The sequence below is a fragment of the Schistocerca cancellata genome, chromosome 6 (assembly GCF_023864275.1).
Source record: "Schistocerca cancellata isolate TAMUIC-IGC-003103 chromosome 6, iqSchCanc2.1, whole genome shotgun sequence".
In the NCBI taxonomy this organism is placed as follows: Eukaryota; Metazoa; Arthropoda; class Insecta; order Orthoptera; family Acrididae; genus Schistocerca; species Schistocerca cancellata.
The window spans coordinates 437926206-437942788 of record NC_064631.1 but is presented as its reverse complement, the minus strand read 5'-3'; the positions used below and the strand labels follow the sequence as shown (position 1 = coordinate 437942788).

The 16583-nt window shown below is 43.2% G+C and overlaps 1 protein-coding gene across 1 annotated transcript in view; it reads right to left on the bottom strand.

The window, feature by feature from the left end:
* Nucleotides 1-1439: 1439 nt before the first annotated feature.
* Nucleotides 1440-16583, bottom strand: part of LOC126190766 (mediator of RNA polymerase II transcription subunit 20) — a 567907-nt gene continuing 552763 nt past the window's right edge. Inside the window, exon 5 of the mRNA XM_049931288.1 lies at nt 1440-1629. Coding sequence (XP_049787245.1) covers nt 1537-1629 — 93 coding nt within the window. The 3' untranslated portion in view covers nt 1440-1536. The remainder of the gene's footprint in view (nt 1630-16583) is intronic.

Here is a 16583-nt window from a genome sequence, read left to right as displayed (position 1 = left end):
CATACTAATGCGCTTCTTTTTTCCAGAAATGTCCTCAAACTCTGTGACAGGCTGTTTTTCATGTACTCCTTGCTTCGTCCGTCACGTTTATTTTGCTTCCTTCACTTCGTCTACTTCGTGGTCTCCAATTTTGAAGTTTCTCGCTGCTCTCTTTTTTGCTATTCTTCATTACTTTCGTCTTTCTTCGATTATTCTCAGTCCATAGTGTTCGCCTGTTAGACTGCTCATTCCACCTATCAAGTCCTGAGAAATGTCACCTTTCGCTGACGATAGCAATGTCATTGGCGAATCTTATTACTGATATTCTTTCATTCTGAATTTTAATTCTACTCCTGAACTTCTATTTGCGTCAATCCTTCACCGATGTACAGATTGAACAGTAGGGGAAAAGACTACTACTCGTTTTTCCCTACAGCTTATAGGTATTTTCTCGTGAGTTTCGAACATCTTGCACCATTTTATATTCTCTAATGCTTTCTCTACGCCTAGAAATGCTATGAAGGCGTCCTTCCATTTTTTTCCATTATAAGGTGCAACGACAGAACTGGTGCATTTACCTTTCCCAAAGCAAAATTGATCCTCATATAACAGATCCTCAATTTTCTTTTCCAATCTTCTTTATATTATTCTTGTCAGCAGCTTAGATACATGAGCTGTTAAGCTGACTGTGCGTTAGGTCTCGCACTGATGTGACTTTTCTGTCTTCGATATTTCCTGGATTCTATTTTTCCGAAAGCCTGATGGGATGTCTCGAGACCTATAATCTACAAAAGTAACTAAATAGTCGTTTCACTGCCATTGTTTACAATGATTTTAGAAGATCCGAATGACTTTTATCCATGCCTTCCATCATAGTTAATCGTGAGTCTTTCAAGGCTATGTTAAACTTTGTTTCTAATACTGAATCCCCTGTGTCTTCATTATCGACTCCCATTTCTTCCACTAACGCGTCATCATAGTCACTCCACCTCACAGAGGCCGTTCCCTGCTGTTCCATAGACGGTGCGTGTGAATGTCAACGAATGAAATACATTGTAGAATGTTTTGGCGTTCGGTTCCATGTAGACCAGTGCGAACAGATGTTAACTACGCGCTCAGACCCTCGCAGTAAAACAGCAATGAACACAGCCTCATTTACCATGGCACTATACTTGTGACCCGGACGCCACCCCACAGCTAAGCAGCTGCTTTGTATGTGAAACGGCGAACACATGTTTTATAATTCGAGTGTATCATTTGTTTGTGAATCGTAACTGCTTTACCAATAACATTAAAATCCCAATGGATCTGACACAGTGCTCGGTTCGTGTTTATTCCTGGCTTGCTGGTAACACGTAGAAAATAACATTTCCTTCTACGGATGCGAACATTGTGGTGCAAAGTAAACAACTGATGAGGACAGGAATTTTTTGAAAATTGAAAGAAAAACACAATTTTTTTCTCGGGTGCCTGCTTTTATTTTGCTTTACTCCTTGGCACAATGATTAATTCTACAGTGACAGTAGACTGAAAATACTGTAGTGAAGCGAAAGGCGGCTACAAGACGCTGGCAGTCTTGCGGTAGGCGGCGAACTGCTCCAGATACTGGTGGGTGGTGTCAGTCGGCTGGTAGATGTCGTTCATCCGGTTCTGCAACAGAAATGCAATCACGGCTGCTCAGTACAGGGTGCTCAACAGTGTTATATTCTGTATTAAACATAGCACTTAGCAGGCGGCCCATCTTACTCAATTAGAAAGCGACAATCACATAAACTTAAAGAAAGCGCTTGTTTCAAAGGAATTCACAGGTCTGAAACTAGCGTTACAACCTCCTGCTTTACACACCACTATGAACAGAATGGTAAGGGCCAGCCCAGCAAACTTACACGGGAATCGTTGCAAGAAAGGCAATGTTTCTCTCACAGAACAGCAGAATCATTTCTGATTGTTTTCTTCTACAGCCTACATCAATTATTTCGTAAGAGAAGTTATGGCTTGTGCACAGCACAGAATCACTTCCAAATATTGTTCGTAATGTCCTCTAAAGTGACATGTGATTTATCTAACCAAACAAAGTAACGGTAAAAGATAAATAGCACACACACTGATAACATACACGGCTTCAGGAAAACGACTACAGTACTCGTTTTCTTCATAACTACATACTCTAGCTGAATCTGTGTCATTTATTATGTCTTCTTTAAATAACCTTCAACTTGGTCATCATTTGCAGTGTGACACACATGAAAATGGCCTTAGGGAATACCCCTGCTGCATGATGGATGTGACCACAGCCGCTTGTCTCATTCTCTTTCCTCGCAAACCGTTTACAACACAAACTTTCATAGGTGATACACGTTCCTTATACGGCCCCATAAAAAAGTCTAACGCTGTGCAAGATGGCCTTCCAAGTGGTCGCGCAAGAGACCCTCTTCTATCGACTAACATTTGGGGAAATTATTTCTTAGACATTTATGTGTTTCAATGTGATACGCCGTGGCTCGCTAGCTTGTTTGGAAAGCAATCTGGCCCCATTTTTCCTCAAAATGAGAGGAAGCATCTGGCTGCAAGATGGACAAAAAGTCAGAACATTCACATTACCTCTTTTCTTAAACTGGTAAGTCACATTCCGCATTTGTACAAATTAATCGACACCATACTTGCACTTTACCCCATGGCGTACGATTCATGCATTAGTTGAGACGTAGTCGCGTTTGTGAAAATCACACTATTGGTCTTCTTGGAAGATATCTATCATTAAATTTGCAAATCTACTAAGTTTATTTACATTTTGAATTACATCTTGACCAACTATTTTACGAACACCACAGTGAGAACTATTCTTTGGAATTCGGAAACATGACTGCTGCATACGCCCGACATTTACTTCGCTGCTGAGTGATCTTGCCATCGACAATGCTCTGGTACTCTGTACGAACTTTAAACTTAGTGACACAATATAACTCAGTGCCGGACTAGGACTCGAACCTTCGCCTTTCGCTCCTGATTCGCTTACCAACTGAGCTGACTAGGTACGGCTCAAAGCTCAACTCGGAAATTAAATCTGCCGTTGTCTCGCCGGTGTTTTCCACATTATACAGATCCAGGCAAGCTCTCTCTCTTATATGGTTGGTAGAGGGCATTTTAGTCAGTCTGTGGGCTACTTTCCTCTGCACGATATTATGCAGGAGAACACATTTGGAGCTTACAAAGAAGGAGAGAGCTCTTAACCGTCCGCAAGGGCGGGTGTGGGGTAGCGGCTCTTGACGTCCACCAGGAATGTCGAGTTAAGAGTTTATATTCATGACTAAGTTGTCATACACTTCCAGAAGCCATTTCCCGTGATTCTGCGAAAACTCTCATTTAGCAACTTGTAGCTATACGTGGCTGATCATGGCGACCATTACTGTGGCTTTAGCAACTGCCATATAATGTGTGTGTCTAATCGCCGCAATGTTCATGAAAAATTATACCATTTCCGTCGGCACAGCTGTGCTTTCGTGCTGACGTAAACCCAGAGCAGATGCATACCTTCCTAGGACAGTGCTGAAATAGCTCCCTCAACCTTTTTCCTGTAGAACCCTCGTACCCGCTTTTGTCAGGATAAGCACATCGGCAGCCCCACACAAATCACAAAAGGACCAACGTCCCCTTTCCACTGTCTGACATGTTAAACATGATAGGTAGTAGCAGACTTAGCCAGCGACCGTCACCACTTTTCAGGTCACCTCAACACTCCTCCCACACTGCATCTAAATCGTTTATGTAGATCAGGAACAGCATAGGGACTATTAACACTTCCTTGGGTAACGCCAGAAATTACTTCCGTTGCACTCGATGGCTTTCCGTCAGTTATTACGAACTCTGGCCTTTCTGAGAGAAAATCAGGAAGCCAGTCGGAGAACTGAGATGATACTCCACAGGCATGCAATTTGATTAGAAGTCGCTTGTGAAGAACGGGGTCCAAAGCCTTCTGGAAATCTAAAAATATGGAATCAATGTGAGATCCACTGACGATAGCACTCGTTACTTGGTGAGAATAAAGAGGTGGTTATGTTTCACAAGAAAGATATGTTGGCTGTTTGAAAATAAATCGTTTTCTTCGAGGTAATTCATAAAGTTCCAACACAGTATATGTTCCAAGATCCTACTGCAAATCGACGTTAGTGAATTGAGTCTGTAATTAAGCGGATTACTCCTATTTCGTTTCTTGGGTGTAGGAGTGACTTGTGCAACTTTCCATGTTTTAGGTACGGATCTTGCGACGAACAAGCGGTTGTATATGACTGGTAAGTACGGAGCTACTGTATCAGCATACTATGAAAGGTTTCCGAGTGATATACAATCTGGACTTGAGGCCTCGCCTTTTTAAGTGATTTAAGCTGCTTCGCTACTTATTTTTAGAAGCTACCTATTTTCAAGTTCTCATGTTTCCAACTGTTCTTGATGCGAATTGTGGAACATTTACTTCGTCTTCTTTGGTGAAGGAATTTCAGTAGGTTAGCAACTCTGTTTTAGTACCGCTGTTTTCGTAACATCACCATTGCTATTGCGCAATGAAGGTATTGATTGCATCTTGCCGCTGGTCTACTGTACATACGAGCAGCATATCTGTGGTTTTTCTGTCATATTTCGGTATGGGATTTAAAAAGGTGTTATAATTGCACCACATGTTATTATTTTTAAGAAGGCCTCTGTCTCTCGAGGTAAAAGTAGACTACACTACTTCGTAACGAGCCGGCCAGTGTGGCCGTGCGGTTATAGGCGCTTCAGTTTGGAACCGCGTGACCGCTACGGTCGCAGGTTCGAATCCTGCCTCTGGCATGGATGTGTGTGATGTTAGTTAGGTTTAAGTAGTTGTAAGTTCTAGGGGACTGATGACCTCAGATGTTAAGTCTCATAGTGCTCAGAGCCCCTACTTCGTAAAGAGTCATTAAATTTTAATATTTATTAAAAACAAGTCATTTCAAAGTCTTTGCTTCAGAGATTGCCTCAAAAACGCACATCACCCATTATTAAGTAGGATGCGCTTCTAAGACTCTGCTCCATTATCGGGTGACACTTTTGGTTTCTAATCCAGAGGCGTTGTCCTGACAAAAAGCAGAGATGTCGTTTCCACGCATAATACTAGCAGAGACGAATTTCCTTTCTTTTTATATTTTGAAGTAATTGCGTTACTGGCAACTACGCTGCTGAACTCGAGCCGAGAACTGCCACCTGATGATAGAGCACGGTTTTCGGAACTTATTAATAACGGTTAGGTGTACGTCTCTCTATCGATTTCCGAAGCGACATCGTGCGAAAATTATCGATAGTGGCACGTCGGCAGGCCGCTAGGAAGCAGCCAGCGAGCCCGAGAGCGAAGCTTATCGCAGGACGGGTAATTACCGGGTTCTGGGAGCGAGGCGGCGACGTGAGGTGCAGTGCAGGAACAAGCGGCGGCGGCGGCGGCGGTGGGGCGCAACTGTTTATCTGCGCGGAACGTCCAGCCCGCCGAGTTTGTTTACTGCGCGCGAGCAGATTAGGGCGTCGGGGGAGCGACTCTAGAAGTCGGTGTATCAGTTTACTCGCGCCGAGCAGGCGAAAAGAAGGCGAGCCTGCGGGTGTTTGAAAAGGCGATACCGCGACATCACCACAAGTTCTGAAAACTAAGCATCCAAACATCTGTGTTACAAAACACAGGCGATATCCTAAGGAAAACACCAAGTCCGTTTAAAGATATTTGCACGAAACGCGGGCGATTAAAATTCATAGAAGTGTGCTTCACAGATGCCTGGCGGCGTTACCAAGCAGGAGAATACCCCCACGTCCTCTATATGTTTTTAGTAACGGACTCGACACAGCATAAAATTGCAACGCTCTATGAGATGCTCAGTATTGCAATATTATGAATGGAACGCACACAACACTGGTGTAATATTCAACAATATTTATTATTCGGATGTTACGCCATCATTAGGTACAAACATAAGTATCTGGTGCAGTGAAATTTTGTTGGATCAAAGATTTCAATGTAGTGCATCTATAGAGTGTCTCCAATCCGAGAAATGAAAATTTTTAATGTCAGAGTTAGGAATAAACAAGAAGGATTTAAGCTTAAATCCAGGAATGTAAAAACATCATTTTATGTGCACAACACCCGTTGGACACTTTTTGGTCAATGGTAAAGACAGCGCTCCAGCTTTGGAAAAGAACTAATATACGAGGGTAATCCCAAAAGTAAGGTCTCCTATTCTTTTATAAGTACAGAACTCTGTTTGTGTGGAAGTTGGTCACACTGTTATGAAGAGTGCTTCACGCGCTGTGTGTAAACACGCGCACGCCGCGCTGAGGCGCTCAGTCTTGGCTTGGCAGCCGTTGAGAAGGGGAGCTCCAGTTGGATGTTCCCGTCAAGTGCGAATTGCGCGCAGTTATTCGTTTTTGAACGCAAAGGGCACTGCGCCAATTGAAATCCATCGCCAATTGACGGAAGTGTATGCTGAGTCGTGCATGCATGTCAAAAATGTTCGTAAGTGGTGTAGAGAGTTTGCAGCTGGTCGGACCGAAATTCACGACGAACAAGAGAGCGGGAGACCGGCAGTTTCTGAGGAGACAGTGTTGAAGGTTGAGCAAAGCATGCGTGAAGATCGACGGATCACCCTGGATGATCTCTGCACGTTGGTTCCTGAGGTTTCCCGAAGCACCGCTCACAGAATTTTAATGGAAACATTGAACTACCGGAAAGTGTGCGCAAGATGGGTGCCACGTTTGCTGACTGAGGACCACATGCGGCAACGAGTTGATGCTTCCCGCGCATTTCTTCACCGCCTTGCAGCCGAACTGGACAACTTTCTGGACTCAACTGTCACGGCTGACGAAACCTGGACAAACCACTTTACACCTGAGACCAAGCTACAATCACGCCAGTGGCTGCATCCTTCTTCGCCAAAGCCGCGGAAATTCAAACAAACACAGTCTGCCGGTAAAGTCATCACAACCGTTTTTTGGGATCGGACCACAATTAACGCTGACAAGTACTGTGATAGTCTGAAAAAGCTCAAACGGGCAATTCAGAATCGGAGAAGATGAATGTTGAGCAAGGGCGTACACATTCTCCATGACAACGATCGCCCACACATCGCTCGGCAAACCGTTGCTCTCCTGCAACAGTTTCAGTGAAACATAATCACCCACCCACACTATAATCCTGACTTGGCACCCAGTGACTATCACCTGTTCCCTAGGTTAAAAGAACATGTGGCCGGAAAGGGATTCAGCTCCGACGACGAGGTGAAAGAAGAGATTCATAACTTTCTGAATAGCATGGCGGCGAGCTGGTATGACATGGGCATACAAAAACTGCCACAGCGTCTACAAAAATGCATGGACGGAAATGGTGATTATGTCGAAAAATAGCTAAATGTTCAAGTTGTAAACTGATGTAAACCATTGTAGAAATAAACAGGTCTATGTACTTATAAAAAAATAGGAGACCTTACTTTTGGGATTACCCTCGTATAAAATTACTTATAAACGTGGGAAACTCTGTATAGGTCAGTCTGGCAGGACCATATGTACACACTTGGAGGAGCACCACAGAAGCTGGAAACTCAGAAAAGGAGACTTTATTTTTGGAGGCCAGCTGCTTAAAGAAAGTGAAACGTAAAGTATCACATCACATCCATAAATGAAGGAAGATGAACTATCTTGAAATTTTGGAAATTAATAAACACGTGTCCGTCATCCCAACCTTAGTACTGAGTGTCCAGACACAGTTCCCTTACTCGCACTTCTTACTGCAGATACTGCTCATAATCCCGTCCAGGCTCCGTTGCAAATTACTCCTCTTACTCACGTGTCTTATTTTCCTTTATTTTAGTTACTTTAATTTTTCTCGGTGTTATAAAATTGTACTTTCTATAATCACAGCTGCTTCACTCACCTGCTTAATATCATTATTATATCTTACTGTTTACAATTTAGGATCTATTAAAGACAAGGATGCTTTGTTCAGCCACATCTTTGGCTTTGGAATATGTCACCAAAGTTTATTACTGAATTATTTTCTGCTGTGTATAACTGTTGTAATTTGTCAATAGTTCATTAGTTCATATGTCACGTATTTTATCTTAGTTAAATAATTTTACATAACTTCTGCAGTGAAACAATCCGTCTTCTTTTATTCCTAATTCTGACATTAAAATTTTCATCTCTGGAAATCGAGATACTCTATAGATTCACATTCATTACTTTAAAATCTTTGATCCAACAAAATGTCACTCCACCACATACTTATGTTTGAACCTGATAGGAATAGGCGAAAACCGATTAGTATAACAAATAATAAATATTGTAGACTATTACATCAGTGTTGCGCATATATCATTCATAATGTATAAAACATCCTAGCAATAACCGACATAACGGTCAATGAATACAATACTGCAGTACATTATTACATTCACGCATCAGATCACAAGCAGTATTTACATTGTCATATTTTCCCGTAAGATAATTTTTAGAAGCTTCTCGCGTTTGTAACTAGCAAACGTTGAAAGTGCAAATTATAGTGAGGTAACAAGTCATGGTACAGAGATATGCATATATGAAGGTGGCGGTAGTACCGCGTGTACAAGATATAAAAGGGCAGGATGTTGGCAGAACTGTCATTTGTACTCAGGTGATTTATGTGAAAAGGCTTCCGACGAGATTATGGTCGCCGCAATATAGGAAGTAACAAACTTTGAAGCGGAGTGGAGCTAGACACATTCCACTTCGGAAATCGTTACGAATTCAATATTCCACGACGCACGGAGTCAAGATGTGCCGCGGATACCAAATTTCAGGCATTACCCTCCATCACGGATAAACGCAGTGGTCGACGGCTTTCACTTAACGACCAAGAGTTGCGGCGGTTGCATTGAATTGTCAGCGCTAAAAAACAAGCAACAGTGCGTGAAATAACCGCAGAAATCAATATGGAATGTACGACCGTCATATCCGTTGGGACAGTACGGCGAAATTTGGCGTCAATGGACTATGGCAGCAGAAGACCGATAAACGACAAGTGTACCTTTGGTAAGAGTATAACTTCGCCTGCAGCACCACTCCTGGACTCGTGACCATACCGGTTGAACCCTAGAAGAGTGGAAAACCGTGGCCTGGTCAGATGGGTCCCGATTGCACTTGGTAAGAGCTGATGGTAGGGGTCGAGTATGGCACAGACCCCACGAAACCATGGATACAAGTTGTCAACAAGGCACTGTGGAAGCTAGTGGTGGCTCCATAATGGCATGGGCTGGCTCCATAATGGCATGGGCTATGTTTACATGGGATGGACTAGGTCCTCTGGTCCAACTGAACCGATCATTCACTGGAAATGGTTATGTTCGGGTACTTGGAAACCATCTGCAGCCATCCATGAACGTCAGTTTCCCAAAGAAAGATGAATTTTTATGGATGACGATGCGTAATGTCACCATGCCACAATTGTTCGCGATTGGTTTGAAGAACCTTCTGGACAATTGGAGCGAGAGATTTGGTCATCCAGATCGCCCGACATGAATCCTAACGAACATTTATGGGACATAATCGAGAGGCCAGTTCGTGCACAAAATCCTGCACCGGCAACACCTTCGCAATTAAAGCCGGCTGTGGAGGTAGTATGGCTCAGTATTTTTGTAGAGGACTTGCAACGACTTGTTGAGTCCATAACACGTCGAGTTGCCGCACTACGCCGGGCAAAAGGATGGCGCCAAGACATTAGGACGCATCCCACGACTTAAGTCATCTCAGTGTATTTCGCCGCACAGACTTAATTACATGTTGTGGAAATAAAAACAAGGAGAGATTGAAACTGCATATTTGATTCAGTTGGCGTTGCGCAAAGAATACTTATCGACAAAAATTTCGGGGCATTCTGAGAAAGTAACGAATATAGTGCGTTCATCGACTTCTCACAGAAAGTCAGATGGTACCTGGTCGGACGCCTACTCCGTTTTCCAAGCATTAACACGAATCAGGAAAAAAAACCTGATGTTTTGAATAACTGTTGGAAAACATTAGGGACATACTTAACGAGGTGAACACTCAAACTTCATGGCACATTTAAACTATGTGCCGGACCGGTACTCCAAGACAGAATCGTGCATGATTCCGGGTTAAAGTCCTGGTCCGGTATACTGTTTTCATCAACCAGAAAGTTTCCAAACGGCACCCATTCCGTTACAGAATAAAAGATTATGAACGGGGAAACTACTTACAAACGTTTTAGAAACTAGATGGATAACAGCAAAACACTGTACACAAAGAGGCAGAAGTATCGAATACGACTATAGTCTTAAAGACAACCTGTCAGGATATCGTATCGTAGTGACGTAAAGGAAAGAAACGAGCAAAAAAATTTTTTTGTATTGTCTTGGGTGATGGTTCAAATGGTTCAAAGGGCTCTGAGCACTATGGGACTCAACTGCTGTGGTTATAAGTCCCCAGAACTTAGAACTACTTAAACCTAACTAACCTAAGGACATCACACACATCCATGCCCGAGGCAGGATTCGAACCTGCGACCGTAGCGGTTGTGCGGTTCCAGACTGTAGCGCCTTTAACCGCTCGGCCACTCCGGCCGGCTTTGGGTGATGGGTGCAGGACGAGTCGGTGAGAAACGTATGAGGTTCTTTAGTTGCGACAGTACGAAAATACAGCTCATCTAAAAAATAATTTATGTTGAAAGCTCCTGTGCACGGCATTCTGTGCAGTGTTTGCAGTATATTTTTTTTTTAAGTAACCAGCACTCTAAACTCGTGAATGACACAGACATAGTGAAAGTTACGTTTCCTCTACGCTCTTTTACACCGGGGTAGCGGTGGTTCAAGATACTCTTTCCACCTTATCCGACGACGTGTTTCGTTGTTTGGGTATGAAATCATGACAGCAGTCAGCTTGTTGTTCAAAACAGGTAAATCCTAAATTCAATGTATTGTTATTAGTCTGAAACTAGTAACAGAATTTTGAAAAGTTAAAAGCCGTTGGTTTCGTCTCTCTTAGCACTACAATACTAGCGGCAGAAGTGACTATGGTTCCATTAGAAAAAAAGTGATGTTGATGCTAATATCTATGTAATTAATACAGCTATGAAAACAGTCTTCATTAGAAATTACTCACAATTCACTTGAGTGTGAACACAATTAAAATATCTTAAACGATACAGGGCCGTATGTCACAGGAGAAGAAAAAGTGTTCTTTATGAATGTAAAAAAGCACACTCCTAACCCGTTTTCAAGAAGGATTGTCGAACAGACGCACTAAACTATAGGCATGTATCTCTGATTTTGGTCACCTGTAGAATTTTGGATGTGTATTATGACATTCCCGAAAATCTCCTCTCTAGGAATTAACATGGGTTCTGGAAACAACGATCGTGTGATATCCAGGTTGCTCTGGTAGTATATGAGACCTAGAAAACTGTAGATACTGGCGTCGAAGTAGATTCCTTAAGGCAATCCATGCAGATCCGTGCTGACGCGTAATGAACAACATACGAGCGTATGAAATATCAGACCAAATGTGTGATTGGACTAACAGTCTCTAAGAAACAGAACATAACGCGTTATTCTCAACAAAGAGAAGTCTTCAGATGTAAAAGTGACTTGCAGCATACCCCAAGCGAGTGTTGTAAATCCATTACTTTTTACAACAGATACGGTGATTCAGGTATCCCTACCAATGGGTATTATGCAACCCGCAGTGCATTCAAATGCCACGTGCAAGATTTTCACATTCTCTCGCTCGCTACATGAAGACTGTTAGTGGTAACGAAAAAATTAACGTGACCTTTTCGTAGGAAATTTAACGTAGTTAAATTTTGCACTGTAATACCTTTTCTTCCGAGGTGGTAGTTTTCGAATTATTATTAAAAAAAAAACCTTCAAACGCGTTTTTCTCGTAAACTGAGGCCTCCAGCGAAAACGAATCTCAGTACAAAATTTAACTACGAGAGTGAGTCAAATGAAAACCTTAAATTTCTAATAACAAATCGAAATTTCGCGCCGTTATCCTGTAAGTTGGTAAGCGTGCTACAAACAGCGTGCAAAATGGTCTGTAGGTCGCAGCATACTGTAGATGCACACATATCGTCGCCAGTATCAGTATAAAGATGGCCGCCCCACTTGCGACTTGCACCAGGGAAGAACAACGTTCTGTTATTCGGTTTTTGCGTAGTGAAGGTGTGAAACCTGTTGAAATTCATCGACGAATGAAGGTTCAGTACGGTGATGCATGTTTGTTACAGCAGCAAGTCTACGAATGAAGTAGGAAGTTCGCAAATGGTGTGCCTTCAGTGGAAGGTGCTCCTCGTCCAGGTCAGGCACAACGAGTTGTGACTCCACAGAACATTGCAGCAGTCGAAGCCATAGTGCAGGAAAACCGCCGAGTGACACAATGCCATTGCAGCATGTTTACAGATTAATCATGGGTCAGCACACCACATTGTGCAGCATGTGCTCCAGTTTCAGATAGTGTCTGCAAGATGGGTGCCACGGCAGCTGACTCCTGAAATGAGAGAACGACGTGTTGATGCTTGCGAAGAACTTCGGCGCTTTGAACTAGAAGGTGATGGCTTCCTTGCAAGAATCGTTGCTGGGGACGAAACCTGGGTTCACTTCCAACAACCAGAAACGAAGAGAGCGAGCAAGGAATGGCGCCATTCCTCATCACCAAAACCAAAGAAGTTTCGAATAGATCCATCAGCAGGGAAGGTTATGCTGACTCTCTTTTGGGACGAAAAAGGAGTCATTTTGGAGCATTACATGCCTAGAGGCACCACTGTCACCAGTGCATCATACACAGATCTCCTAAAAAATCATCTGCGGCCTGGAATCAAATCAAAGCGACGTGGATTGCTGTCAGCAGGTGTCCTATTGCAACATGACAATGTAAGGCCCCACAGTTGCAACAACCACAGGCCTGCATTTTGAGTGTCTTCCTCATCCATTATACTCACCCAAGTGATTTCCATATGTTTGGACGCAATGAGAGAAAAGAAGTTCCGTTCTGATGAAGTGGTACGCCACGCGGTGCATGAGTGGTTGCGCGGACTACCAAAAGAATTTTTTTCTAAAGGAATTTATGCACTTTGTAAGTGCTGGAGGATTTGCATAGAGCGTGGGGGAGATTCTGTTGAAAAGTGATACAGCTTTGCACCACTTCTGCACAATATATAATATTTAAAAAAAATATATTTAAGGTTTTCATTTGATTCACCCTGGTACATAAAATTTCCTACAAGGTCTTGTTAATTTTTACCTGTCAGACTAACAGTTTGCGCTTAGCAAGCGAGAGAATGTGAAAATTTGGTTTTTGAAGGCGCTGCAAGTTGCATAAAACTCACTGGAAGGGGCAGCTGAATCACCCTGTATATAAGAGACGTAGCAGAAAACATCGGAGTTTCATGTGGATTTTCGCGGATGATGCTGTTGTATTTAGAGAAGTCGCGACGCTAGAAAATTGTAGCGAAGCGCGGGAAGACTTGCAGAGATCGATGGTTGGTACAGTGAGGGGCAGCTGATCCTCAGCAGAAAGAAATGTAACATATTGCGTGTACATAGAGAGAAAGATCCATTACTGTATGATCACACTATTGCACAGCAGTCAAAGGAAACAGTTAGTTCCATAAAGTATCTAGGAGTATGTGTGACTGGATAGTTACTTCGCCTTGGTTGCCCACACTGCTTTACGGTATTCCTGAACATCGGCAGGGCATAATGGGGCGCAGCAACAGCGGAGACGTGCTGAGGCTTGAGCTGCGCCAGAGCAGAACATGACGCGGCGCAGATCCAGGACGTGCCGTAATGGCCGGCAAATCGGATCTGCGCGGCAAGCACGGCCCAGCCTCACTGGCTGGCCTCTACGTCTGTATGCGTTAAGCCGCTCCAGGCTACGGCACGCACAAGCGCCGGCTGTCGAACAGGTGCTTGACAGCAGTCAGGCTGTGTGAACGTTGCTTCACCTACTGGCCACAGGCCCTTTATGGATCAAAACTCGAAACCGCTTTTGGCATATATAAAGTTATACAGAAAGTGGCTCGTTGTTGTATTTCTTGAACTAACTTAAACAAGAGCCACTTTGATTAACCACCATTATTAAGGATAAGTAAATGTTAATTAAATGTTACTATGGAACGTTCAGTGTGCCTAACTGTTAGAGAGCCGGCCGGCGTGGCCTTGCGGTTTTAGGCGCTTCAGTCTGGAACCGCGTGACCGCTACGGTCGAAGGTTCGAATCCTGCCTCGGGCATGGATGTGTGTGATGTCCTTAGGTTAGTTAGGTTTAAGTAGTTCTAAGTTCTAGGGGACTGATGACCACAGATGTTAAGTCCCATAGTGCTCAGAGCCATTTGACCCATTTTTGAACTGTTAGAGTAACAAAGGGTGTCCCATGAAGAATGGTCAGTAGTCAGTATTCAACGATATGACAGAAACAAACATTCGAAGCAAAAGTCTAGCAAGCATAGGCTCTAAACTGCATACCGGTGCCGTAAGAGCTATGAACGATTCTTCATACTCCATACTGTGTAGCAAATCTCTTCTACTGGAAGCTCTTTGCCTTCCATACTTCGAGAGGAAGTAGTATGGACCAAAACAAGATAAAGTCGTCTAGTAAACATGGGGTCTAAAATGTGTACCTTAAGAGCTATGACCACTTGTTCGGCAGAAGAGGTGTTTTTCACAGCAGCGAAGATGAGCAAGTGCCCATAGCTCAGAAGGTACACATTTTACTGCAGTTCTTTGCTTCGAATGATGATTCCTGTCAAATCTCTGAATATTTACCATTCCACCTGTGGCACCCTGCATATCCTGACTATGCTTTTTAGTGGACTAATCACATATGAAGGTGGCAGGTACCGAAACCGTTATTTGTATGTTACACATATTTAACCAATCAAGAACACACATTATAAAATGTCACATGTGCTTTACTGTCCAGCAACAATTGCTGTGGGAGTAATAACCACCTACCTATCACAGTTCAGAATAAATGAAGTCATAAACAATTAGATGTGAGAAAAACTGCCGCATCACGCATGACGTTTAATTTATAACTTCTTTGCTACCAACTCTGTTCACAACATATTTCGCTGACTGTATCTACACGAATACATGAAGTTCAAGAGATATGAAGGGATAAACGCTGAGATACATGAAAAAATGGCGCACCATGCATGAAACTTTAATACTTTTATTCGTTACTACTGAGACACTCCTACAGTAGATGCCTGACACCCGGCAACACATTTGACAGCTGTCAACTGCTACGCGCAAACGGCTGTAGGTGAAACCGATAGCCGTCTACAGAGCTATGAAGACGTGACGTCATAGATTCGTTTACAAAACTCGCGTTGTAGACATGGAAAGGAGCAGCACCCAGCGTACCAAAACTGTCCCGGATAATGTTTCTTAATATGGATACTATTCTTATCTGTACATATGCCTTTGTCCGGTTGTTTCATAATTTCAAAGGTGTTTTCATGGATACATGGATACGAAACTTTTTTCGATACTTAGCTGTAAACACATTTCACTTTTTGCTTCCATGTCTAAAATGAATACCCGGGCAACATGTCCGAAAGACCAGACACCACACATTCATATAATTTGATAGGCCTAGCTGGGCAATGAACCAATCTTCTTCAGTGCGGATGCGCAATTACGTCTGACCTCCTGGGGGAATCTCGGAAGAGCAAATATGGAGGAAATGGACAGGGGCTGTAGATAGGTGGTGCTCGATGGGAGTGTGGATCGGCCGCGATAACACTGTGTCCCGGATGGCGCAGTGGTTACCGCACATGCCTAGTAAGCAGGAGATCCCGGGTTCGAATTCCATTCCGGTACACATTTTCACTCGCCGCCGCCTACTACGCGTAATGTCCCAAAGCAGCTGACAGCAGTGCTCCCTCTCTTTTCCTTTCCTTTTTTCCCCCTCTCCACCTTCAATTTACATATAATATTATTTAACCATTTACGAAAGCCGCGTTTTTCCATTTGGCAATATGTCAATTTTTGAAGTTCATGAACATTGTAAAACAGTAAAGACATACAGTAGGTAAGACTTGACACACTGATCATTACTAGCAAGGAGGACAACAGGAAGTACCTATCGCCGGCCGCTGTGGTTGAGCGGTTCTAGACGCTTCAGTCCGGAACCGCGCTGCTGCTACGGTTGCAGGTTCGAATCCTGCCTCGGGCATGGATGTGTGTGACGTCCTTAGGTTAGTTAGGTTTAAGTAGTTCTATGTCTAGGGGACTGATGACCTCAGATGTTAAGTTCCATACTGCTTAGAGCCATTTGAACCATTTGAAGTACCTATCTCTTAACTAAGGATACCTATAACGAGAGTGCCAATTCTGTCAAGCAGTGTCGCATCTTGGATGTACAAGATGACAATGAGGGTAAAAGATGACAATGGGGGAAGAAAACGAAAAACAGTGATCCAAAATCTATAAAGATCTGATCAATGAAGATGAAGTTAAATAGTTACCTACATGGTTAGTAACTCACAGCCTGTAATACATCGACTTCGTAATTATAATCAGAGGCTGTTACAGGTATATACCCGTCTGTACCTTCAGT